The 23,969-nt window shown below is 38.3% G+C and overlaps 1 protein-coding gene across 1 annotated transcript; it reads left to right on the forward strand.

The window, feature by feature from the left end:
• The first annotated feature begins 97 nt into the window (after positions 1–97).
• On the forward strand, positions 98–22,807 carry pnpla7a (patatin-like phospholipase domain containing 7a). The gene is given in 38 exon segments (XM_089020407.1): positions 98–212; positions 489–537; positions 625–679; positions 1,675–1,758; positions 2,581–2,668; positions 2,757–2,839; positions 2,917–3,023; positions 3,388–3,528; positions 3,620–3,779; positions 4,708–4,788; positions 5,276–5,404; positions 5,486–5,566; positions 5,990–6,119; positions 6,221–6,292; positions 6,382–6,455; positions 6,534–6,689; positions 7,654–7,731; positions 7,819–8,024; positions 8,104–8,235; positions 8,348–8,471; positions 8,841–8,954; positions 9,892–9,958; positions 10,048–10,197; positions 11,556–11,619; positions 11,733–11,901; positions 12,450–12,632; positions 13,551–13,669; positions 13,760–13,916; positions 15,277–15,393; positions 15,491–15,560; positions 16,785–16,901; positions 16,999–17,147; positions 17,937–18,089; positions 18,180–18,299; positions 18,368–18,452; positions 20,135–20,250; positions 21,127–21,180; positions 21,183–22,807. Coding segments are annotated over 38 exon segments (4,098 nt in total). The 5' UTR covers positions 98–211; the 3' UTR covers positions 21,246–22,807.
• The last annotated feature ends 1,162 nt before the right edge of the window (positions 22,808–23,969 follow it).

Raw genomic sequence — 23,969 nt, forward strand, 5'->3', positions numbered from 1 at the left:
CAACGCCTTCTATGATTGGCTAACTCAATTTAGTGGTACCATGACAACATCAGCTTTGTCTGCCTATTGGTGAATAAAATAAAATAGGCGGAGCTAAGGCGAGTGACCATCAATGCATAGAAAAACTTTGTTCGCTACTAGCTAATAATGCTCCCTCGCCAGTTGTGAAAATGCCGTGAAATTATCACACTTTAGCGACGAGACACCGAAAAGTAAGTCTTGTCTTTTACGCACGAACACCATTCCCGGATACTGTTTGGCCTTCGTTCATTGACACTCGCGAGTGCCTCTCTCCGGATGAGTTTTCACCGTTAGCTATTAGCTAACTCGCTAATGTCAATTATTGCGAAATTGTCCGTGAGGCAAAGTCATCGTATTTGAGCTCCGGCTGTCAACGTATACCTTTCTATTAAAATGCATTTTAATTGTTTTAACTCCGTTTATTGGATGATACAAAATATCTGACAGTGTGTTTTTTTTCTTCGTAGTGCAAACACAAACAAGGCAAACCAACGTGATGCTCACGCGATTGACAGAGTATGTTACCTATTGGTTGTAGTAAATAACATACTTACATTGGTTTTCATGCAAAAAACATGTGACTGAGGTATTATGATAATGCAGGATAAATCGTCGTGAAGGTGGTGATGATGAAGACAACTGTGGATGGGCCAGTTCAGTAAGTTTAACAGTTGTTTTCTACATTTGTATTTGTGATGTACAACAATAAATTTTGGAGTGAAGATAGTCGCCACTCAAGTCATTTGAGCAGGGAGCATTTCCCCCTTCTGTTTTTCTATTTTTGTCCCAGTAGCTGACCCAGACGCTATCTTGACTGGAATTACACTGCATGGGTCAAGTGTTGCAATTCGATTGTGTCAGGGTAGCGAAAATGTTTACCGGTCCACCATTGAACTATGTGTTATACAATGTGTCGTGGAAGCATAAACTGTTTAAAAGTAGTTGTACAGTGATACCTTGGCTTACGAACTTAATTGGTTTCCAGACAGTGTGTGTAAGGCGAAAGGTGTGTATCCCAAAAAATAATTTCGCATAGGAAACCATTAAAATGAGAATAATGCGTTCCCAGGTCCCCATAAAACATAATTTTCTACTTTGTAATTTTCTAAGCCTTAAAACGACACAAAATATACCCTTTTTATGTATAATAAATGTGCTATGGTATTATCATTTAAGAAATAAACTGTACTTTATAATAAAGTCATTTTATTTACCTTTGAACGGCTCGTTCGCGAATGACACATCAGTCATTGAGACAGCTCTGTGTGTATCCCGAAAAAAGTTCATATGCCAAGGTAAAATTTTCATATATTTAACGTTCGTAAACCGAAAAGTTCGTAAACCAAGGGGTTCGTAAACCGAGGTATCACTGTACCTGATACAGTAGGTCAATGTAAATGGGAATTTCTCCACAGGCTAATCCAATCCAATGTCACATGAAATGTACACAAAAATTCGAGCCATTAATTAATATTTGGACAAGCAGTGCTAATCTAGTTTAAGAAATTTCACAAGACAAGAAACAAGTATCTACTTTCAAAATCTGGCATACCACATAACTGGGGTATGTGACGAGCGAGTCATACTGCATTTTTTGGACGTACCGAGCGGTGATTTTTGAAGAAAGGAAGTTGTCTACATTTATGTGCGTAGATGGTGGAACACGGCAAAAACGACATCGCGGCTGTGACGTCCCGAGTGCAACAGTTTGTGGAGGAGAGGATGCAGACCACCATGGTGAGTATAATGCGGTTGTTCTCGATGGCATGTCATTAAAAAATAATACATAATAAATAAATACATGAGTAAATAACAAAATTAATAAACAGACAAATAAATAAATAAATAAACGAATAAAAGATAGCTAGCTAGCTATGGAATTAGCTAGCGATGGAATTAGCTAGCTAGCGAGCTATAAAGATATGTAGCTCGCTAGCTAGGTGGCCAGTTGGATAGATAGATAGATAGATAGATAGATAGATAGATAGATAGATAGATAGATAGATAGATAGATAGATAGATAGATAGATAGATAGATAGATAGATAGATAGACAGGCTAACTTTCTACCTATTTGAGTTATTCAACTATCTAGCTAACTGAGTTATTTATTAGCTAGCTGTTTATTCATTATCTATTAGCTAAATAGCTAAATTTCTACCTATTTGAGTTATTCAACTATCTAGCTCACTATCTGAGTTATCTATTAGCTAGCTATCTCTTCATTATCTATTAGCTAGCTAGCTAACATTCTATCTAATTGAGTTACTTCCAGGTTGAGTGAATTCTGGCCCGTGTGGTATCAGGTGACTGTAAAGTGACCTTGAGAGTTTTGAAAGGCGCTTATAAATCAAAATTATTATTATTATTATTATTATTATTATTATTATCATTCGCCGGTACAATTTCCGCTAGTTAAAAAAATGAAGTGACACAAACCCTCTAAGCCGATAATTGCCAATATTCTTAGGAAAAAATGGCTGCCATTTATCACTTTATAGCTAACATCAGCCATTTTATGTTTTTTTTTTTTTTTTTGCATTGTTTGTTTGTCGTCCAGCTCACGGGTGTCCTGATAGGCGCCGCCGTCGCAGTCGCCATGATCGGGATTGTGGTGCTCTTCTTATATAGGAGGTTCAAGCATGCTCGTGAGTCTCGTGTTGATATCCTGAAGATATTTTAAGTCTCAGTGTCAATCATGTCTACAACTGTTGGGCTTTGGATTTTTCTGCGAAGGTGAACAACAGCCTGGTGTCCGTCACTATCGCTTCCGAAAACGAGATAAAGTCCTCTTTTACGGTCGGAAAATAATGCGCAAGGTATTCACTTTTTTTTGCCGCAATGTTTTTATTCAGGCTTGGATTCTAAAGTTGACATTTTTTTTTTTTTTTTGAAGGTCCAAACTCTGTCTTCACTTCCTCCCGCTGCATCATCATCTACTTCAGTGTCAAAGCAACCGCAGCGCGTGCGCAAGAGAACCAAAGTTCTTAGCATTGCTCGCAAGTATGGGCCACAGACGAAAGCTTTTTATTTATTTTTATTATGACAGTGAGACCTCGGTTTACGAACCCCTTGGCTTACGAACTTTTCAGTTTACGAACGTTAAATTTATGAAAATTTTACCTTGGCATATGAACTATTTTTCGGGATACACACAGAGTTTAGAAAGTAGAAAATTGTTTTATGGGTACCTAGGTACAGATTATTCTCATTTTAATGGTTTCCTATGGGAAATTAATTTTTGGGATACACACTTTTCACCTAATACACTCTGTCTGGGAACCAATTAAGTTCGTAAGCCAAGGTACCAGTGTATTTGTTTTTAATTTGCCGTTTGAATGAAGTCAAACACGTTCCCCCCGAACAGAATCCTTCGGATCCGCAAGGATCCTCCTACTCTTCAGCCTAAAGAACCGCCGCCCTCTCTGCTGGAAGCCGACCTGACGGAATTTGACGTGCAGAGCTCCAATCTACCCTCAGAGGTTCTCTACATGCTGAAGAATGTCAGGTGGGGTTAAAAACTTTATTTTAAATTTCCCAGATGCATCGGTGAAATTCTGAATCGTCATATTTATCGTCGCCCGTTTATTTTTGCGTAGGGTGTTGGGCCACTTTGACAAGCCGCTCTTCCTGGAGCTGTGTCGACACATGGTATTTGTGGAGCTGCAGGAGGGTGAAGGTCTTTTTAAACCCGGCGATGACGACGACAGCATCTACGTGGTTCAGGATGGGCGACTTGAACTCTGTATTTTTGAGAACGTAGGTTGTTTTTTGACCTTAAAGGACAACCGACACCTCCGGACAAGTTGTGTCTATAATTTATAAAATGACTTGAAATGACTTCTACTGAGCGTATTTTACAAAGATTCCACCGCATGTAGCTATATTTTATATTTTAAGACTCGCGCTGAATATTCAGGAAGTCTTGTTTTCCAGTTGATGACGATGCCTGAAGTGACGTCACGGAAGGAACGCCACTGACCGAGAAAGCGACACACAATGCATTTTGGGTACTTTTTTTTTCGTCTGAAAACACAGTGTTGATGGCGAAATTAGAAGGAAAACTACATAAATAACACGATGGTGTGTCGCAACCAAATGCGATAACACGCATAAAGAAAGGTGTAAGTTTACACAAATTCCCAGCGGACAAATCAGCCCATTTCAAACGGAGCTTGTGCGCCATCTTGTGCATTTTCTGGGCGCTACATTGGAGTCCAGACGGCTCGAATTGATACGGAAGGACTTCTTTAATCGATTGCAAACATTTATGCTTTCCTCTTCAGAACTGTTTGAATCATATTCATAACCGGATAAGTAACAAGAAAGCATCTTCTCTGAATCTGAACTCTCTGAAGCCATTGTTTTGATTCTGGAGCAAGGCAGTGTGTGACCAATAGTGACGTCACGAATAAAGGGGCGGGACTTTCTGAATCTGCCCAGTTCCGACCTCATTTTGTGTCAGTTTTGGGACACTTTAACTCATTTTTATTGGTGTTTATCATTTGACTACAAATATCAGCCTGCGTGTTTTGGGTATTTTAGATGCTATCAAACGTTTTTCTGGTGTCGGTTAGGAAACAAAATAAATAGTGTCGGTTGTCCTTTAAGTTACCTTGCTGAGAATTATTGAAACAATGCTTGACTGTGTTGTTGTTGTTGTTGTTTTTTTTTGTCTTTTCTGCAGGATGGTACAGAAGTAGCGGTGAAGGATGTTCTTCCCGGCGACAGCGTCCACAGCTTACTGAGTATTCTGGACATCATCACGGTGAGGGACTTCATTTCACACTCGAACAACAGTTATTTAATTTTATGTATTTTATTAATTTTTTGTTTGTTAGTTTTGTCTGTTTGTTAGTCTTTTTGTTTTTTCGTCTATTAGTTTTATTTGTCCGCATGTATGTATTTATTTTGTTATCTTAAGTTTTATAGAATTTTATTTAATTGTATTTATTTATTTATCTATTTATTATTCATTCATTCATTCAGTCGTTCATTTTATTTATTTCATTTTTTTCTTTATTTTAATCATTAAATTTTATGTATTTTTTTTTTTTTTTTTTTTGTTTTTTTGTATTTATTGAGTTATTTGTTTATGCTTAATGTTATTGAATTTTACTTAATTGTATTTATTTATTCATTCATTCCTTCATTCATTCTTTTATTTTATTTATTCTATTTATTTATTGTTGTTGTTGCAGCCTTCCTAAAAAATAAAATAAAATCAAATTTCACTGTGCTTTGCTTCCCTTTAGGGTTTTCCAGCTCCTTACAAGACCGTATCCGCTCGTGCAGCCACCCGCTCCACCATCTTACGTTTACCGGCCTCCGCCTTTGAGTCTGTGTTCAAGAAATACCCCGAGACACTCGTGCGCGTCATTCAGGTACACATGTTCTTGATTTGAGATCATTTGAACCTGACAATGTTTAATTTATCTTGCGGGTGCGATTGTTGTGTGTTTCAGATCATCATGGTGCGACTCCAAAGAGTCACCTTCTTGGCATTGCATAACTACCTGGGCCTGACAACCGAGCTCTTCAATCCGGTATTTTTTTCTGATGAAAGAAGACAGTTTAAGGTTTCTTACCCTGCATTGACAATGACAAAAACCCTGGCACTGAAGTGGACTCATTTTTGCGCATTGTCTGGCAGTGAATGAGTTAAATTCAAAATAAAAGTATCGTAGAACAATGATACAGACAACAGATTGTTTGGCCCTACTTTTAGGCTACTGTGTGCTTTTACTTTGAAAAGTCAACTTCAAACTATCCTTTACAGGAAAAATAATAATAATAATAATACATATTGTTTTACATAGTGCTTTAACAACAGCTGAAACTGTAGCAAAGTGCTGACACTATCATACAGTATACAGGAAACTAGTACGAGATAAATAAAAGCCTCCTTACGGTAAAAAAAGTTTTATTTAAAAAGCCTTGCTTGATTTTTGTTTCCTTTTAATCAACAGGAGAGTCACGCAGTGCCTTTATCCAACGTCAACATTGTGGCGAGCGAGGCAATCTCTGGCAAGGCGACTCGCCGTTTGCACTTCCAAGACGAGTTGAGCGTGGGGACCGCGGAGAGCTCTGCAGACGCAGGTTGAGCACATTATTTTTTTGTATTTTATTTTATTTTATTTTATTTTATTTTATTTTAATGTTAAACATGGCCCAACACTATTTAACTTGATGTGAAGCAGAAGGCGTAAAGGACAGTCCTTCGAATAGCTACAGGAAGCAGCGATCTATCTCCATGCCCTCCGACAGCGCAGGTTGATCGTTGTCTTAAATTTGATGTGATAATTCACATGAAGCGAGATTGCGCCGACTCATCACCACGCTGGGTGCGTACATCCTTTAGGTGACATGACGATGGCGTGCGAAAGGGCCCGGGTCAGCATCGATGAGACTCCGCCCAGTCCTGCCACCACAAAGGTAAAAACATTTTGCGTTGAACAACAGTTTTTCTTTCTTGGCTATTTTCCCTCTCCACGGTCCTTTCTCACGGTGCAGTCGAGCCTGAAGAAAAGCGTCAATATGCAGCATACGCCCTCGGAGGTGTTTCACTACACGGACAGCGGGGGGCAGTCCGACGCCACCCATCTAGGGAAGAGTGGAACAATCTTCCAGGCTGCGAAAAAAGACCTGCTGGGGATCATCCAGTTGCAGGTGAGTCTACATTAACGTTTATGTCTAGCACGTTTGAAAATGTGAATCCCCCTGCCCAAAAAGACCCTTGGGAATGATTTATACATTTTCTGTACCACATCTTTTATATATTTTATAGATACAGTAAAGTCTCGTTATATCGATATCGGATATATCGATAGTCCCGGTTATATCGATACTATTTCTATGCACGCACGGAGAAAATTACATGCAAACAGGGTCGGATATATCGATAGTCCCGGTTATATCGATATTTTTTCGGACTCCCTTGAATATCGATATAACGAGACTTTACTGTATTATCTATCGGTCGCTATCTGTCGCTACGGGTCTCTATCGGTCTCATTCGGTCGCTATCTTTATTGGTCGCTGTCGGTCGCTATTGGTCGGTACGGGTCTGTATAGGTCGGTATTGGTCTCTGTCGGTCGCTATCAGTTTATCTCGGTCGCTACCGGTCTCTCTCGGTCGCTATCGGTTTGTACGGGTCGCTATCGGTCGGTACGGGTCGCTATTGGTCGGTACGGGTCGCTATCGGTCGGTATGGGTCGCTATCGGTCGGTATGGATTGCTATCGGTCGGTACGGCTCTCTATCGGTCGGTACGGCTCTCTATCGGTCGGTACGGCTCTCTATCGGTCGGTAGGGGTCTCTATCGGTCGGTGTCTGTCTCTGTCAGTCGCTATCGGTCGGTACGGGTCTCTATCGATCGGTATCGGTCGCTATTGGTCGTGTCGGTCACCATCGGTCTCTCTCGGTCTTATCGGTCAGTATTGGTCTGTGTCTCGCTGTATCGGTCTCTGTCTGTCTCTATGGGTCTCTGCCGGTCTCTGTCGGTCTCTGTCTGTCTCTACCGGTCGCTGTCAGTCTCTACCGGTCTCTATATAATATTTGTCTTTTTTTCCCAGAGGTGTAGGTTCAATCACTTTTTTCCTATATGTGTCTTTATGCTCTGTACCGTTGACAGGATCCCACCCTGCTTGAGGGAAGAGTGACCCTCCACCAAGTCAAAGCTGGTTCGGTGGTGGCTCGTCAAGGCGATCAGGTGACTTTTATTTATTTCTGTTTTAATTTTAGACAGTGATGTGTGTCGTGGGATTTTAATATATTGTTTCAATGTTTTTTCTTTTAGGAAGTGAGCATCCAGTTTGTTATTTCAGGCCTACTCCATGTTTACCAGAGGATGATCGACCGCGAGGAAGACACCCGTCTTTTTGTCACCCACCCTGGAGAGCTTGTTGGTCAACTTGCCGTCCTGACTGGAGAGCCACTTATATTTACAGTCCGAGCTCAACGAGACTGCAGCTTCCTCTCCATTTCCAAATTTCATTTCTATGAGTTAGTCCCTTTTGGATTTTCATTCTGCAAGTGTACATATATACATCTATATAACCCCGCCCCCTAACCTCTCCCTCAGGATAATGCGTGCGGAGCCTAAAGTGGTGCTAAACGTCGCCCACACAGTAGTGAGGAGGATGTCATCTTTTGTCAGGCAGATTGATTTTGCACTTGATTGGATGGCCGTAGAAGCCGGTAGGGCCGTCTACAGGTACCAAGTTCTAGTTCATGTGTTTCTCGCCGAACCCAAAAAGATAAACGCTGATCTCAACTTATGTCATAGCTTAAGTTGAATTGCTGTTAACGGAAAGTGTATCATCCAGACAGGGGGAAAAATCCGACAGTACTTTCATCGTGCTCAGCGGACGACTACGCTCCGTAATCATGAAAGAGGATGGCAAAAAAGAATTAATAGGAGAATATGGCCGCGGCGACCTGATTGGAGTGGTAAGGACCAAGATGCAAGGGAAGAGATGAAAAATAAAAACAATCCTGGTTGCACAAGTGCGCCTACACGTGCTTTAGTTTGATAACTTTGCACGTGGGTGTGGATTTCACGCCATTTGTGTATAATTGGTTCAAGCCCAGAGATCTGTCGCAATTCATTAACAACGTCTCATACATTTTATTTTCGGTCTACTGTGATAGTTCTAATAATACCTGAATTGAAAGATGCTATGGTTACGGTTACCAAGAAGCAGGAAAAGTTTCATCTCGTCGGAGTTTATATTTCACACCGTCGTGTTAATTATTTATGAATATTGTATGATATAAATATCTTTTGCTTGTTATTCAGACTTGCCAATCTGTCTTTAGGTGGAGGCCCTAACCCATCAAAACAGAGCCACCACTGTCCACGCAGTCCGAGACTCTGAGCTTGCCAAACTGCCCGAGGGCGCCCTCAGTTCCATCAAGAGAAAATTCCCACAGGTGACCTTAATTAACTCATTCACTGCCATTCACAAATTTATTCGGGAATTGAAAATATGACGTGAAGCGACATTCCCGAATTTTTTTTTTTTTTTTTTTTTTTTTTTTTCATGCTTGGGTGCTGATAAAGCGCTGGCCATTGTGTCTGGCAATGGTTTTTTTTCTATTCCACAAGGGGGCAGCATTTCCTTTTCTTCCATGTTAGCACTTTGTTCCAACTTCAGCTCTTGTTATAGCCCTATATAACCCGATATGTATGTATTGCATTGTATTTTGTACAGCCACCCCCATTTCAATCTCAAATAACTCCAGACCCATATAACTTAGGTTTTAAATTTTTCTTCTGATGAAAGAAGATAGTCTAAGGTTTCTTACGCTGCATTGAATGGTTATGTGGTCCTGAAAGTCAATATTCTGTGGGTCCTGGAATTCGAGTGACAATGACAAAAACGCAGGCACTGGAGTGGAGCACGATGGGGGACAGAGCTTTCAGCTGCTCTGCTCCCCCAAAATCTGGAACTCACTTCCTTCCAACATTCATAACATCGATTCTCTTCCCACCTTCAAATCCCATCTCAAAACCCACCTATTTAAAATCGCATTTTCTGTGTAGCTCTTTCTCTTCTTTCTATTCATATCGGTATTTTATTTATTGTATTTTATTTGTGATTGTATTTTATTTATTATAGTACCTATGCTTGTCTATTATGGGTTAAGTTGTTTATATTTTATGCTTGTCTGTGACTATAAAGTGTCCTTGAGAGCTTTGAAAGGCACTTAAAATGAAATGTATTATTATTATTATTATTATTATTATTATTATTATTATTATTATTATTATTATTATTATTATCACATCTCATATGCTCATCAGTATTTATGAGATTCTTATTTGGCCCCATCTGCAATTTATTTCTGGAATGTTTTCTCATTGCAGGTTGTCACCAGGCTCATCCACTTGCTTGGACAAAAGATCCTTCAGCAAGTTAATCTTCCTTTAACGGGTGCATGCACATATTTATTCCAGATTAACCAAAAAAAAATGGCTACTCTTCCATTATCTGTGACACTAACTCTATGCGTGCATCCTCAGGTCGCAGTTTGGCACTGCACACCCCTGGCAGTAAATGGGACGCGGGCAACCAGGCGTCCAACCTTTCCACCGTGGCAGTCCTGCCCGTCTCTGAGGACGTGCCGCTCACCCCTTTCACGCTGGAGCTGCAACATGCGCTCCTCGCGATAGGTACAAACATGACTTAATGGAGGCGCCATACATTTATCTGTTTCATTGTTTATCTATCTCTGTCTCTTTGTCTCTCTGTCTGTGTGTCTGTTTGTTTTATATATTTTAGTATTTGTTTATTTAGTTTCATATTTCTTTATTTGTACGTTTGTGTTTATTTATTGTAATATTTATTTTGTGTGTGTTTATTTATGCCTATTTATTAATTGTAATATTTATTTATTTGTGTTTGTGTATTTCCTTATTTTAATATTTATTTGTGTCTTTGTTTATTTATTTTAATATTTACTTGTGGGTTTATGTTGATTTATTTTAATTATTTCTGTGTGTTTATAGTTTTTATTATTTATTTGTGTGTTTGTTTATGTATTTGTATGTTTATATTCATTTATTTGTGCGTCATGGTTATTTCTTTATTTTAATATCTATTTATTGTTGTGTTCATGTTTATTTCTTTTTTTTCTGTATTTATCTGTGTGTTTGTGTATTTCTTTATTTTAATAAATATTTGTGTCTTTATGTTTATTTATTTTAAAATTTACTTGCGTGTTTTTGTTGATTTAATTATTTATGTGTATTTGTTTATTTATTTTAAATGTGTGTGTTTGTTTATTTGTGTTTATATTTATTTATTTTAATATTTATATATTTATGCATCATGGTTATTTCTTTATTTTAATATCTATTTATGTGTGTTTTTGTTTATTTCTTTTTTTAATATCTATTTATTAGTGTGTTTGTGTATTTATTTATTTTAATATTTATTTGTGTGTTTATGTTTATTTATTTTAATATTTACTTGTGTTTATTTGATTTATGATTTATTTTAATTATTTATTTGTGTTTGTTTATTTTAATATTTATTTATTTGTGTGTTTATGTTTATTTCTTTTTTTAATATCTATTTATTAGTGTGTTTGTGTATTTATTTATTTTAATATTTATTTGTGTGTTTATGTTTATTTGTTTTAATATTTACTTGTGTGTTTATGTTTATTTATGATTTATTTTAATTATTTGTGTGTGTTTGTTTATTTTAATATTTATTTATTTGTGTGTTTATTTATTTATCTTAATAGTTATTTGTGCATTTATTTATTTATTTATTTATTTATTTATTTATTTATTTATTTTTTTATTCATTTATTTTAATATTTACGTCTTAGTTTACTTATTTAACTTATTTATTTATGTGTTTATTTTATGTAATTTAGTAGTTATTTTGATTTATTATTTTACTTTTTTTTATTTATTTATGTGTTTATTTACTTATCTTGCCTCCCTGATTGATGGGATATTTTGTTGGCAGTGTTGTTCTCTCGCGGTAATATTAAATATGACACCTCTGTCACATTCAGGTCCCACTCTTTTATTGACCAGTGATATCATTAAACAGCGCCTTGGAGCTGCAGCACTTGACAGGTATTATTTATTCCATACATATTTTTTAATGCTAGTCTTAAACTTATTGAAATGAGACAAACATCCGTTGATTTTTTTTTTTTTTTTTTTTTTTTTACTTCTTTCCCTGTCAGTGTTCACGAATATCGTCTGTCCAGCTGGTTGGGCCAACAGGAAGACATCCATCGAATAGTTCTCTATCAAACCGACGTCACGCTGACCCCGTGGACCCAGCGGTGCATCCGTCAGGCCGACTGCATCATCATCGTGGGCCTGGGGGAGCAGGATCCTGCCGTCGGAGAGGTGAGGTGTGAAGGAGGATGAATCGGGTTGAGGGAATGTAGCCTCGTACGGACATTTTTAACAGGATATGATCGCCTTTTCATCACTTATCTCTTGCGTCCTAATTATCCCAAAATGTTGAGCCACAGTGGACTGTCCACCACAGTTTTTCTTATTTTTATTTGTATTTTTTTGGTGACGGGTAGATGTGATGAAACTTATAGAGGCAGGAAGTGCACGTCCAGCAGATGGAGAAGTAATTGCTTTTGTCGGGGGCGTGTGGGAGGGGGGCAAACAGAAATCAAGGAATGTGTCCTTGTTTAACAAGAGACGGTGGGAGAAATGGAAAGCCGGATCAATATTTGCTGGGGCACCGAATGAGTCACAGCTGAGGATTTGATCTTTCAGGAACACACACACACACACATAATTTAGCCCTGAAAACTCATTAAGTTCTTAGTAACACCCGCGCAATGACAGAATTTCCCTCTTTACCCGCACACGGTGCCTCGTCATAATTCCACACGTGAACAACCGCGGCGCCTGTAAAAATGGCACATCCCTCCTAGCTGGAGCGCATGCTGGAAGGAAGCGCCGTACGGGCCCAGAAGCAGCTGGTGCTTCTGCACAAAGAAGACGGCCCACCACCCAAGGGCACGGTGAACTGGCTCAACATGCGCAGCTGGATCTCCAGACACCTCCATCTATCATGTCCGCGACGGGTCTTCTCTAAAAGGAGTCTGCCCAAACTGGTGGGTTTGTATGCGCTATATACAGTGATACCTCGGTTTACACACCCCTTGGCTTACGAACTTTTCGCTTTACGAACGTTGAAAATTTTACCTTGGCATACGAACTATTTTTAGGGATACACACGGAGCTGCAACAATGATGTGTTGTGTCGTTCGCCAACGAGGCCGTTCTCCTAACAAGAAAATGGCCGCCAACATTTTTTTCGTCCTCTATTCCCCGCCCCCAGTCTTCGGTTAAAGCCACGTGATTGGTCAAGATAGCAGCAGTGAGGGGAGGTGGTTTAAACATTAAAGAGACAGGCAGACGGCAGAGAGCGAGTGACAAAATGGATAGAAAACAGTGAAATTTGGACTGCCTTTATTGTCATTGGATTGGATTTGCCTTTATTAGTCTCACAGTGGAGAAATTTACATAAAGGCAGAGTGTAGACTGCAAGGTTAAAATTCCCATCAATCAGGCTCCACAAATAACCCGCACAAGCCATCTGTACACTTGATGCAAAAAGCTATCAACCCAGCTAAACAGAACACAATTGGTGAGGAACAAGGTAAAATTATGGCAGACAAAGCACCTACAAGGGATAATTCCACAAGATGGTGAAAGAAGAAGGCTACGTTCCTCATCAAGTGTTTAATGCTGATGAAACCGGCAACTCCATTCCATCAAGCCATCAACGTCCATCATAAAGGTAAATAAAACGACTTTATTATACTGTACAGTATAAAATTGTTTTATGGGGACGTGGGAACCGATTATTCTCATTTTAATGGTTTCCTATGGGAAATTATTTTTTGGGATACACACTTTTTGCCTTACACACCAATTAAGTTTGTAAGCCAAGGTATCACTGTACAGTTGTCCTTGCCCTCATCATTATATTTCAACCCCCCACCCCATTTTTATTGTATTCTTTTTAGATGGAGCTATATCAGCGTGTTTTTGAGAAGCCAGCAGACCGCCACTCAGATTTCTCCCGATTGGCCCGAGTCCTCACCGGGAATGCCATCGCCCTCGTCCTGGGTGGGGGCGGGGCCAGGTACATTGCATCCCCCGTTGTCATACCAACGTAACTACGAATATTTACTGAAAAAAAAATCATCTTCATCACTTGTGCTCTGTTTTATAGAGGTTGCTCCCAGGTGGGCATCTTGCGAGCACTCTGCGAAGCTGGCATCCCAATCGACCTCGTAGGCGGCACTTCAATTGGTTCCCTGCTGGGGGCGCTCTACGCCGAGGACCGTAGCCACAGCCGGATGAGGATCAGGGCACGAGAATGGGCAATGGTAAAGAATAATAATAATATATTCAATTTATTAGTGCCTTTCAAAACGAATAATAATGATAATTTTACTGATGAACCCGATTCATGTGATAATGATAATAATACTAATAATGATAATGCTACTAATAATAATACTGCCAGTACTAATAATAATACTTATACTACTACTAATACTAATAATTTCATTTACAAACGCCTTTCAAAACTCTCAATGTCACTTTCCAGTCACAGGATACGTTTTTTTTAATTACTCTGAACGGCTAAAATTGCTTATCTAAGACATTATGAATATGATGGATAAAAAAATAATAATACAAATAGCAGGCGGAAAGTAGCCCAGTGTAAAAGTCCAATTTGTTAATTTACTACTTTCCTATTTAGATTGGGCACCTTAATGTTTCGCAGACATCATAAATTATGCAAATAGGTAATTTTTTCTCCACAAAAAGCTGGAGGTTGGTTAACATCTGAGAGACGTGTTTATGTTTATTTATTTTAATATTCATTTGTTTTTGTTTATTTTAATGTGTTTGTGTTGGTTTATGTTTATTTATTTAAATATTTATGCGTGTGTTTATGGTTCTTTATTTTAGTATGTGTTTATTTGTTTGTTTAGGTTTATTTATTTTAATATTTATGTGTGTTTACATTTATTTGTTTTATTTAATATTTATTTGTGTGTTTCTTTATTTATTTATTTTAGTATTTATTTATTTGTGTGTTTACATTTATTTATTTTACTTAATATTTATTTGTGTGTTTATGTTTATTTATTAATTATAATATATAAAACATAGCAGGCATAAAATAGCCCAGTGTAAAAGTCCTGTTTGTTAATTTACTACTTTCCTGATAGATTGGGCATCTTAGTGTTTCGCAGACAGCGAATGGATAATATATGCAAATGGCTATTTTTTTCCCCCACAAAATGTTGTAGGTCGGTTATTATTATTATTATTATTATAATATCTGAGAGACGTGGGCCAGTCATCTCCTCCCTGGCTCTGTCCTTGGTGCTGAACGATGAATACCCAAAGGTGACCTCTAACTTGGCAAGAATCTCTTATCCTCAACCGGTTAGGCCTGAGCAAAAAAATTAACCTCGACCAAATCTTCCAAAATGCCTTTTATGCAGAACGAATGACATGTTTTGCACATCGTGAAATTATACGAAAAAACCCAACAGTAGAGTAAGCTGTCGTCGGCATCTGACAGAAGACATAAATGCAAAAAAAAAAGGCCATTAACCATCTGGCGGGTTCTATTTTACCTTCAGTGAAAGCGTCGCGCTTGATTAAAATGCTGCTTATACGAGGTAGGGGTGAAATCAAAACAAACGTTCCTCACTCTCTTGCCGGCAGGAAATGACTTCGGTGTTCAAGAAGGTCCTCGATTTAACATACCCGGTCACATCTATGTTTTCTGGCGCCGCCTTCAACTCTGGCATCAGCAATGTCTTTAAGAGCAAACAAATTGAGGTGAGATGAGGTGGTCGCTTTAATAGAATTGTTTTTTAAAAATTGCAGAAAGGGGACCGGCGCCGGGTTGACAAAATGTGTTTTTTTGTGCTTCCAGGACCTCTGGATCCCATATTTCAATATCACAGCTGACATCAGCGCCTCAGCAATGAGAGTGCACACCGATGGTGGGTGTAAACAATATTTCTAAGTAAAGTTCTCCCAAAAGGGCTCATAAATTATTACATCGGGACTATTTTGACATGAGGTACTTCAGTGATACAGTACCTCGGTTTACGAACCCCGTGGCTTACGAACTTTTCGGTTTACGAACGTTAAATTTATGACATTTTTACCTTGGCATACGAACTATTTTTCGGGAGAGACACAGAGCTGCCACAAGGAGTGATGTGTAGTTCGCGAACGAGCCCTTTCTAACAAGAAAATGGCAGCCGGCTTGTTTTGGTCCTCTGTTCCCCACCCCCAGTCGTTGGTTAAAGCCACGTGATTGGTCAAGAACGCAGCGGGAGGAGGGGATGGCTGCCGAAATTTTTTTTGTCCTCTATTCCCCGCCCCCAGTCTTCGGTTAAAGCCATGTGATTGGTCAAGTACGCAGCATTGAGGGGAGGTGGTGACATTTGGACTTGGCAGAGTGTAGACTGCAAGGTTAAAATATCCCATCAATCAGGCTCCACAAATTAAAGAACCAGGCAGACGACAGAGAGCGAGAGTGACAAAATGGATAAAAAACAATGAAATTTGGACTCGGCAGAGTGTAGACTGCAAGGTTAAAATATCCCATCAATCAGGCTCCACAAATAACCCACGCAAGCCCTCTGTACACTTAATGCAAAAAGCTATCAACCCAGCTAAACAGAACACAATTGATGAGGAACAAGGTAAAATTATCGCAGAGAAAGCACCTACAAGGGATCATTCCTCAAGATGGGGAAAGGTTACGTTCCTCATCAAGTGTTTAATGCTGATGAAAGCGGCCACTCCATTCCATCAAGCCATCAACGACCATCACAAAGGTAAATAAAACGACTATTATACAGTACAGTTTATTTCTTTAATTATTATACCATAGCACATTTATTATACATAAAATAAGGTATATTTTGTGTAGTTTTAAGGCTTAGAAAATTAGAAAATTATGTTTTATGGGGACCTGGGAACGGATTATTCTCATTTTAATGGTTTCCTATGGGAAATTAATTTTTAGGAAACAATTAAGTTCGTAAGCCAAGGTGTCACTGTATTTTGTTGGTTGCCTAAACTCCAAGATGCTCAGTGCTAATACCATACACTACAAGGAGACCATTTTTCTCCTATTTTAGTTCATCCCGAATCGAAACTGGCACGATATTCATGTCATAAGCATGAAACTGTTTGTTTTTTTTCTTTTTGAGGTTCTCTCTGGAGGTATGTTCGAGCCAGCATGTCACTTTCGGGCTACCTACCTCCTCTGTGTGACCCGAAAGACGGACACCTGCTTATGGATGGGGGTTACATCAACAATTTACCAGGTTTTTCATTCAAAGTTCCTTTTTTAATGTCTTCTTTTATTCTCAAACTCTTGTTTTCCAAATCTTCTTTTTTTTTTTTTTTTGTCGTCATCGCCAGCCGATGTGGCACGCTCCATGGGGGCCAAAGTGGTGATAGCTATCGACGTGGGCAGCCGCGATGAAACCAACCTCACTAATTACGGCGACTCGCTATCAGGCTGGTGGCTGCTATGGAAACGCCTCAACCCTCTGGCAGAGAAAGTCAAGGTAATGGATTGATGAAATGAAATAAAATAAAAACGATGATGTTGGACCTTTGCTGCACTTTACGAGTACAATTTTCACAGGGGGGACTTTGTATTGTATTGTTTTATTGTATTGTATTGTATTTCATTTTAGAATCAGAAAGCCTTTCATAGTCCCACAATAGGGTAATTTGTAATCTACAGTAGCAAAATTGAAAGGAGTTGGGGGGGGGGGGATCACAAGATAATATTCTATGGAGAAAAAAAAATGTCAGGAGACTGAAATGTACAACTGCCCCAAAAAAAGTTTCATAAAAAGAACTGTACATAGTTCATTAATATAAAAATATATACAAGTATAAAAAGCACATTTGATATATACTATTTACAATGTGTGAGTCCAGTTTTTTATTTTATTTTAGCTATCTATCTCGCTATTCGCTAGCTATTAGTTATCTATTCGCTAGCTATTAGCTGTCTATTTGCTAGCTAATGGCTATTTATTCACTAGCTATTGGCTATCTATTCGATAGCTAATGGTTATCTATTAGCTATCTATCCGCTAGCTAGTTATCTTGCTATCTATTTGAGTTACTTCCGGGTTGAGTGAATGCTGGCGCCTGTGACTGCCGCTGCTCACCCACGGAAAAAAACTTATCCTGTGACTGTAAAGTGACCTTCAGAGTTTTGAAAGGCGCTCAGAAATCCATTATTATTATTATTATTATTATTGCTAGCTAGACAGCTATGTATCTAGCTAGCTAGGGAGTATCTAGCTAGCTAAGTCGCTGTTTCTTGTGCATGCGCTCAGGTGTTGAACATGGCAGAGATTCAGACCAGGCTGGCTTACGTGTGCTGCGTTCGACACTTGGAGTCGGTGAAGAGCAGCGACTACTGCGAGTACATCCGCCCCCCCATCGACAGATATCGGACGTTGGAGTTTGGGAAGTTTGATGAGATTGCTGTATGTTTACATTAACAATATCGTGTTTGTTTTTGGTCATGACCACAAAAAAAAAAAAAAAAAAAAAACACATTTACTCTGTGATTTTAGGAGGTGGGATACCAGCACGGAAAAACTGTGTTTGACGTGTGGAGTCGCAGCGGAGTGGTGGACAAAATGCTCAAAGACAGACACCAGGAGGAGTTTCATAACACGCAATGCAAGAATAACGTGAGTAACCCTCAGAAGGGAACTAGTGTCGACCCGGGATTCATTCAGTTTGTCTTTGTGCCGACCAGGTAGTGACGTGTCCCAACGCTTCCTTCACTGACTTGGCTGAAATCGTGTCCCGCATTGAGCCTGTCAAACCAGCCTTGGTGGATGGTAAAAAAAATATATTAAAAAAAAAAAATCATATGTGCACGTTGCCCCCCCCCCCCCTCCACTTGAAGTCATCTTTTTCTTTCTCTAAATACACTCAATGAACATACCAATGCATGCCGATTCTATTCCATAATTTTCATTCTTTCCTATTTTCTGCAGTTATTGATCTATTCACTTATTGCTTTTTCTTTAGTGCTTTAAAGGACAACCGACGCCACAAGTTGTGTCCATAATTTCTAAAATGGCTTCAAATGACTTCTACTGAGTGTAATTTACAAATATTTTATTATTTATTTTTTTTATTATTTATTATTTTATTGTTATTTTTATTAAGTCATTTTTATTGGTGTTTTGCATTTGAATAAAAATATCATACTGCGTGTTTTACGTATTTTAGATGCTATAAAACGTTTTTCTGATGTGAGTTAGGATACAAAAAACTGATGTCGGTTGTCCTTTAAAGACACAATTGAATAGCTACGGTCCAACAAAATGGCATCCAGGAAATTGATCATCTTGCTGAATCAATGCTTTAATTTATTGAACAGGCTGAAACTAGGTGGTGAAAAATGGATACAAATGTTCATTTGTTGATAAACAATATTTTTTAATTAACTCACTCACTGCCAGCCATGTGCAAAAATGTGTGCACTCCAGTGCCAGGGTTTTTGTCATTTTCACTCGAATTCCAAGACACACAGAATATTGAGTTTTAGGACTACATAAAGATTCAATGCAGTGTAAGAAACCTTAAACTATCTTCTTTCATCAGGAAAAAAGAGTTAATTCCTAAGTTATATGGGTCTGGAGTTATATGAGATTGAAAAGGGGGGTGGCTGGACAAAATACAATACATATTGGTTTATATAGCACTTAAACAACAGCAGAAGTTGGAACAAAACGCAAACATGGAAAAGGGGGAAATGCTGTCCCCTTGTGGAAGGGCAAAAACATTGCCAGAGGTCTGGCCAGCGCTTTATCAACACCCAAATATGAAAAAACAAACAAATTTGGGAATGACGCTGTACATCATATTTTCAATTCCCAAATGAATTTGTGAATGGCAGTGAATGAGTTAAGTCAAAGCATTGTCAAATATGCTAATATGCTAATGACATACAGCGCAAATGAAATTACTGTCCTCTCGGACCCAGCGTGCAAGGCACTTATAATGACTTTAACAAACATAATAAAAACACAATATATAATAGTAAACTTAATAAACACGAAAATTCCAATTTGATTCCTGAATAATTGATGATCAGAATGATTCAAGATGGATTTTGGGTCAATCAATTCATTGTTAGGCTTGTCATAAGAAACAAGGCAAATCGAAATCATCCATTCCAAAGCGGCAAAAAAGCTAAAAAAAAATAACATTACATGCAATTTGAATAACTTATGAACCAAACAGCTTGGACTTTGAAGCTTCCATCTTGTTTCCAAATGAAGCGAAAGCCATAAGTGACAATTGTCTTTCACTGCAGCAATGGATGTGCACTCACCCAATCAAACGGCTTGTTTTTCAATTCCTCTCTGCTCTTTCGAACTCATCGCTTGCTTGCACGCCCACTTCCATCTGTCCCTACCTCCACGCTTCCCTGACAAATGTGATCTATTATTTTTCTTTTCTCCCCCATTTGCCTCACCCCCTTTTCTTTCCTCACCTCCCTCCCCGTCAGAGGAGTCAGACTACCACACTGACTATGACGAGGAGGCAGTGGAGAGCGCACTGTCTGACCTGGAGCTATATGGTCACTATGGAGAACATACTGAAGGGGAGGAGACTGCGGACACGGTGGGGGCCTCCGATCGCTCTGGCGGGGTGATCTTTTTGCAAACGCTACACCTCCTCACTCACATGTTCCCCCCCCCAAAAAAATATGTCCACTCCAATGCCAGGGTTTTTGTCATTTCATCACTCAAACCCACAGAATATTGAGTTTTAGGACTATCCAATAAGTTATCTGGCTGGCTATCTGGCGAGCTACCTAGCGAGCACGCTATTTGCTATCTATTAGCTATGTAGCTGGCTCGCTAGCTATCTAGCTAGCTATCGATTAGATATCCTTATCTGTGTGTGTTTAATAGTGACATTCAGTGTATTAGCTAACTAACTAACTATCTAGCTATTAGCTATAGAGCTATTTAGGTGGCTAGCTGTCTAGCTAGCTATCTATTGGCTATCTATTAGCTATCTACTAGCTGGCTAGCTAGGTTTCTATCTATTTACTTCCAGTTTGAGTGAACGTTGGCGCGTGTGGCTGCCGCTGCTCACCCACAGAAAACTTATCCTGTGACTGTAAAGTGACCTTGAGAGTTTTGAAAGGCGCTTCTAAATGACATGTATTTTTATTTTTATTTTTATTATCCTGTGACTGTTGTGTGACCTTTTAAAGTGACCTTGAGAGCTTTGAAAGCCGCTTATAAATGACATGTATTATTATTATTATTATTATTATTATTATTATTATTATTATTATTATTATTATTATTATTATTATTAGCTGGCTAGTTAGCTTTCTATGAGTGTGTTGAGCGAACACAGGCGTGTGTGGCTGCCGCTGCTCATCCAAAGAAAAAGTTATCATGTGACTGTAAAGTGACCTTGAGAGTTTTGGAAGGTGCTTATAAATGAAATGTATTATTATGATTATTATTTTGTAATCCACAGGATGAAGAACCGGATGAAAGAAGTATCCGACCCGGCGGCAATGCCGTTTTTTCCGTCACGGACACTCAGTGATCATCTCAGCCGAACAGGAAGTACTATCCAAACGTTCCGTCAAGTAATGAGTACAATAACAAACAAAAAAACTTTTAGACCACCACGTTTTGAATCAGTTATACACCCGTTTCAATGCATAAATACATAGATACATACACAAATACATAAATAAATACAGTAAAGTCTTGTTATATCGATATTGGATATATCGATAGTCCCGGTTATATCGATACTATTTCTATGCACGCACGGAGAAAATTACATGCAAACAGGGTTGGATATATCGATAGTCCCGGTTATATCGATATTTTTTCGGACTCCCTTGAATATCGATATAACGAGACTTTACTGTAGATAAATAAATACACAAATAGAGAAATAAATACACAAAAATAAATACACAAATAAATACACAAACACATACATAAATATATAAATAAATATATGAATAAATAGATGAATAAACAAATAAATAAATGTATAAATAAATTAAATTATGTTATTTTATTTAAAATTAAATTAAATAATATTTCAATCAGATTAAAAAAAATAGGACCAGACCCATTTTGGCCCCCCCAAAAAGCCCCTTTTTTTCCACCTCGGAATTAATTTTAAAAACAATTCTTGTCTCCCTCTTTATAAGACTTCAGGTTGACTTACCTGAAAGGATACCGTCAACGCAGATTGCCATTTTTGCTTCGTAGTTTTTGATGTTTACCAAAAAACAAACTGTGGACTGTTTTTGGTGGTCCTACGCCACCTCAACTTGCCATGTGAGATTTATGGTGACACACCCTAACCAGCAGTAGCCAAATGAATGCTGAATGGACATATCAAACCTCAAACTTTATTTAACACGTAGCTCGACGGTCATTCCAGATATGCACTTCAATGCAAATGTACATTTTATTTTTTTTTTTTTTTTGTCGTCTGATCAACCTCTCTGTGTTATACATCGTTTTCATATTTATCACCAACAACAATCATTTTTGTTGAATGTAGCTTGCAAATTTGTGCCAATCCTTCAGAACTATAGAACATAATTATAAATAATAAAACTTTAACTGTGGTTTTTATTTAGTGACAATTTTGATACAATTGAACAAATATGTTTACCGTGATTAACTCATTCACTGCCAGACATGCAAAAATGTGTCCAGTCGAGTGCCAGGATTGGCGCGTGTGGCTGCCGCTGCTCACCCACAGCAAAACTTATCCTGTGACTGTAGAGTGACCTTGAAAGTTTTGAAAGGGCGCTTATAAATGAAATGTATTATTATATTATTATTATTGCATTGGATTTTGTACATCCGCCCCAATTTCAAGCTCATATAACTCCAGACCCATAAGGGTGTAACTATTTTAAGATGAATGTCAATATAGCATAATAACTACTAGCTGTAGCTAGCTATCTATTACCTATATATTAGCCTTTGCTATCTATCGATTAGCGCTAGCTCTAGCTAGCTATCTATTAACTCTTGCTCTAGCTAGCTAGCTATTAGCTTTCTATTAGCTCTAGCTAGCTATTCAGTGACTATCTATCAGCTATCTAGCTAGCTTTCTGTCTATTTGAGTTACTTTCGGGTGGAGCGAACGCTGGCGCGTGTGGCTGCCACTGCTCACCCACAGAAAAAAACTTATCCTGTCAATGTAAAGTGACCTTGAGTTTTGAAAGGTGCTTATACATGAAATGTATTATTATTATTATTATTAGCTATCTATTAGGTAGTTAGCTTCTTTTCTATCTATTTGGGTTATTCCGGGTTGAGTGAACGTTGTTGCGTGTGGCTGCCGCTGCCCCCACAGAGAAACTGATTGTAAAGTGACCTTGAAAGTTTTGAAATGCGCTTATAAATGAAATTTATTATTATTATTATTATTATTATTATTATTATTATTATTATAATAAAATGGAAAGAAATGAAATGCTCCCCCCTTGTGGAAAAGAACCAAATATTGCCAGAGGCCATGGCCAGCGCTCTATCGGCACACAATCGTGAAAAAACAAAACCCAAATAAATTCGGGAATTTTGTCATATTTTCAATTCCCAAATAAATATGTGATTGGCAGTGAATGAGTTAAAAAAAACGTTTTTTTTTTTTTAACCATTTTAATTTAAAACATGTTAATGTCTTGTCACTCGCTGCCTTTCGCAACTCAGTCATCTTTAATAACAAATATGTACCAAACCTAAAAATCAACTCCATGCCTTAACTTTAATCGAAAAAAAACCTGCAGCCTCATCATACGCATTATGTGATTGATCTTTTTTTTTTTGTTTTTTAATCACACAATCCTGGCATTCCAACAGCTTTGTCTGTGCGCCTTATTTGGAGCCAAAAGGTTGTTACTTCTGCCCTTGTAACTTTTGGGATCTTTTCAACAAAAAACAAAAGCACAAAGAAATGGAAGTTTGGCAAGAGTGACTTTGTTTGCCATCTGTGATGGATGAGACGCTAATGCTATGTTTGGAAACACCCAAATGCAACCACGTGTGCTCTCACTGAGCCTTTAACTTTTTCGTCAAGTGTACAATTTTTGTTTTACCGGTATGCCTTCACTCCTTGTTTGATGAGGATTTGTTTTGTATCCGACGTAGCTATCTCGCTTGCTATCTATTAGCTGTCTAGCTAACTAGCTAGCTACCTATTAGTCATGTATTAGCTAGCTAGCTAACGTAATCTATTTGAGTTATTCCCAGTTGAACGGGGTCACCGTTGCTAGCTAGCTAGCTATTTGCTATCTATTAGCTGTCTAGCTATCTATATATTAGTCATCTATTTGC

Source organism: Hippocampus bargibanti, linkage group LG18 (genome assembly GCF_051943395.1).
Source record: "Hippocampus bargibanti isolate YZ-2025 linkage group LG18, ASM5194339v1, whole genome shotgun sequence".
NCBI classification, from domain to species: domain Eukaryota; kingdom Metazoa; phylum Chordata; class Actinopteri; order Syngnathiformes; family Syngnathidae; genus Hippocampus; species Hippocampus bargibanti.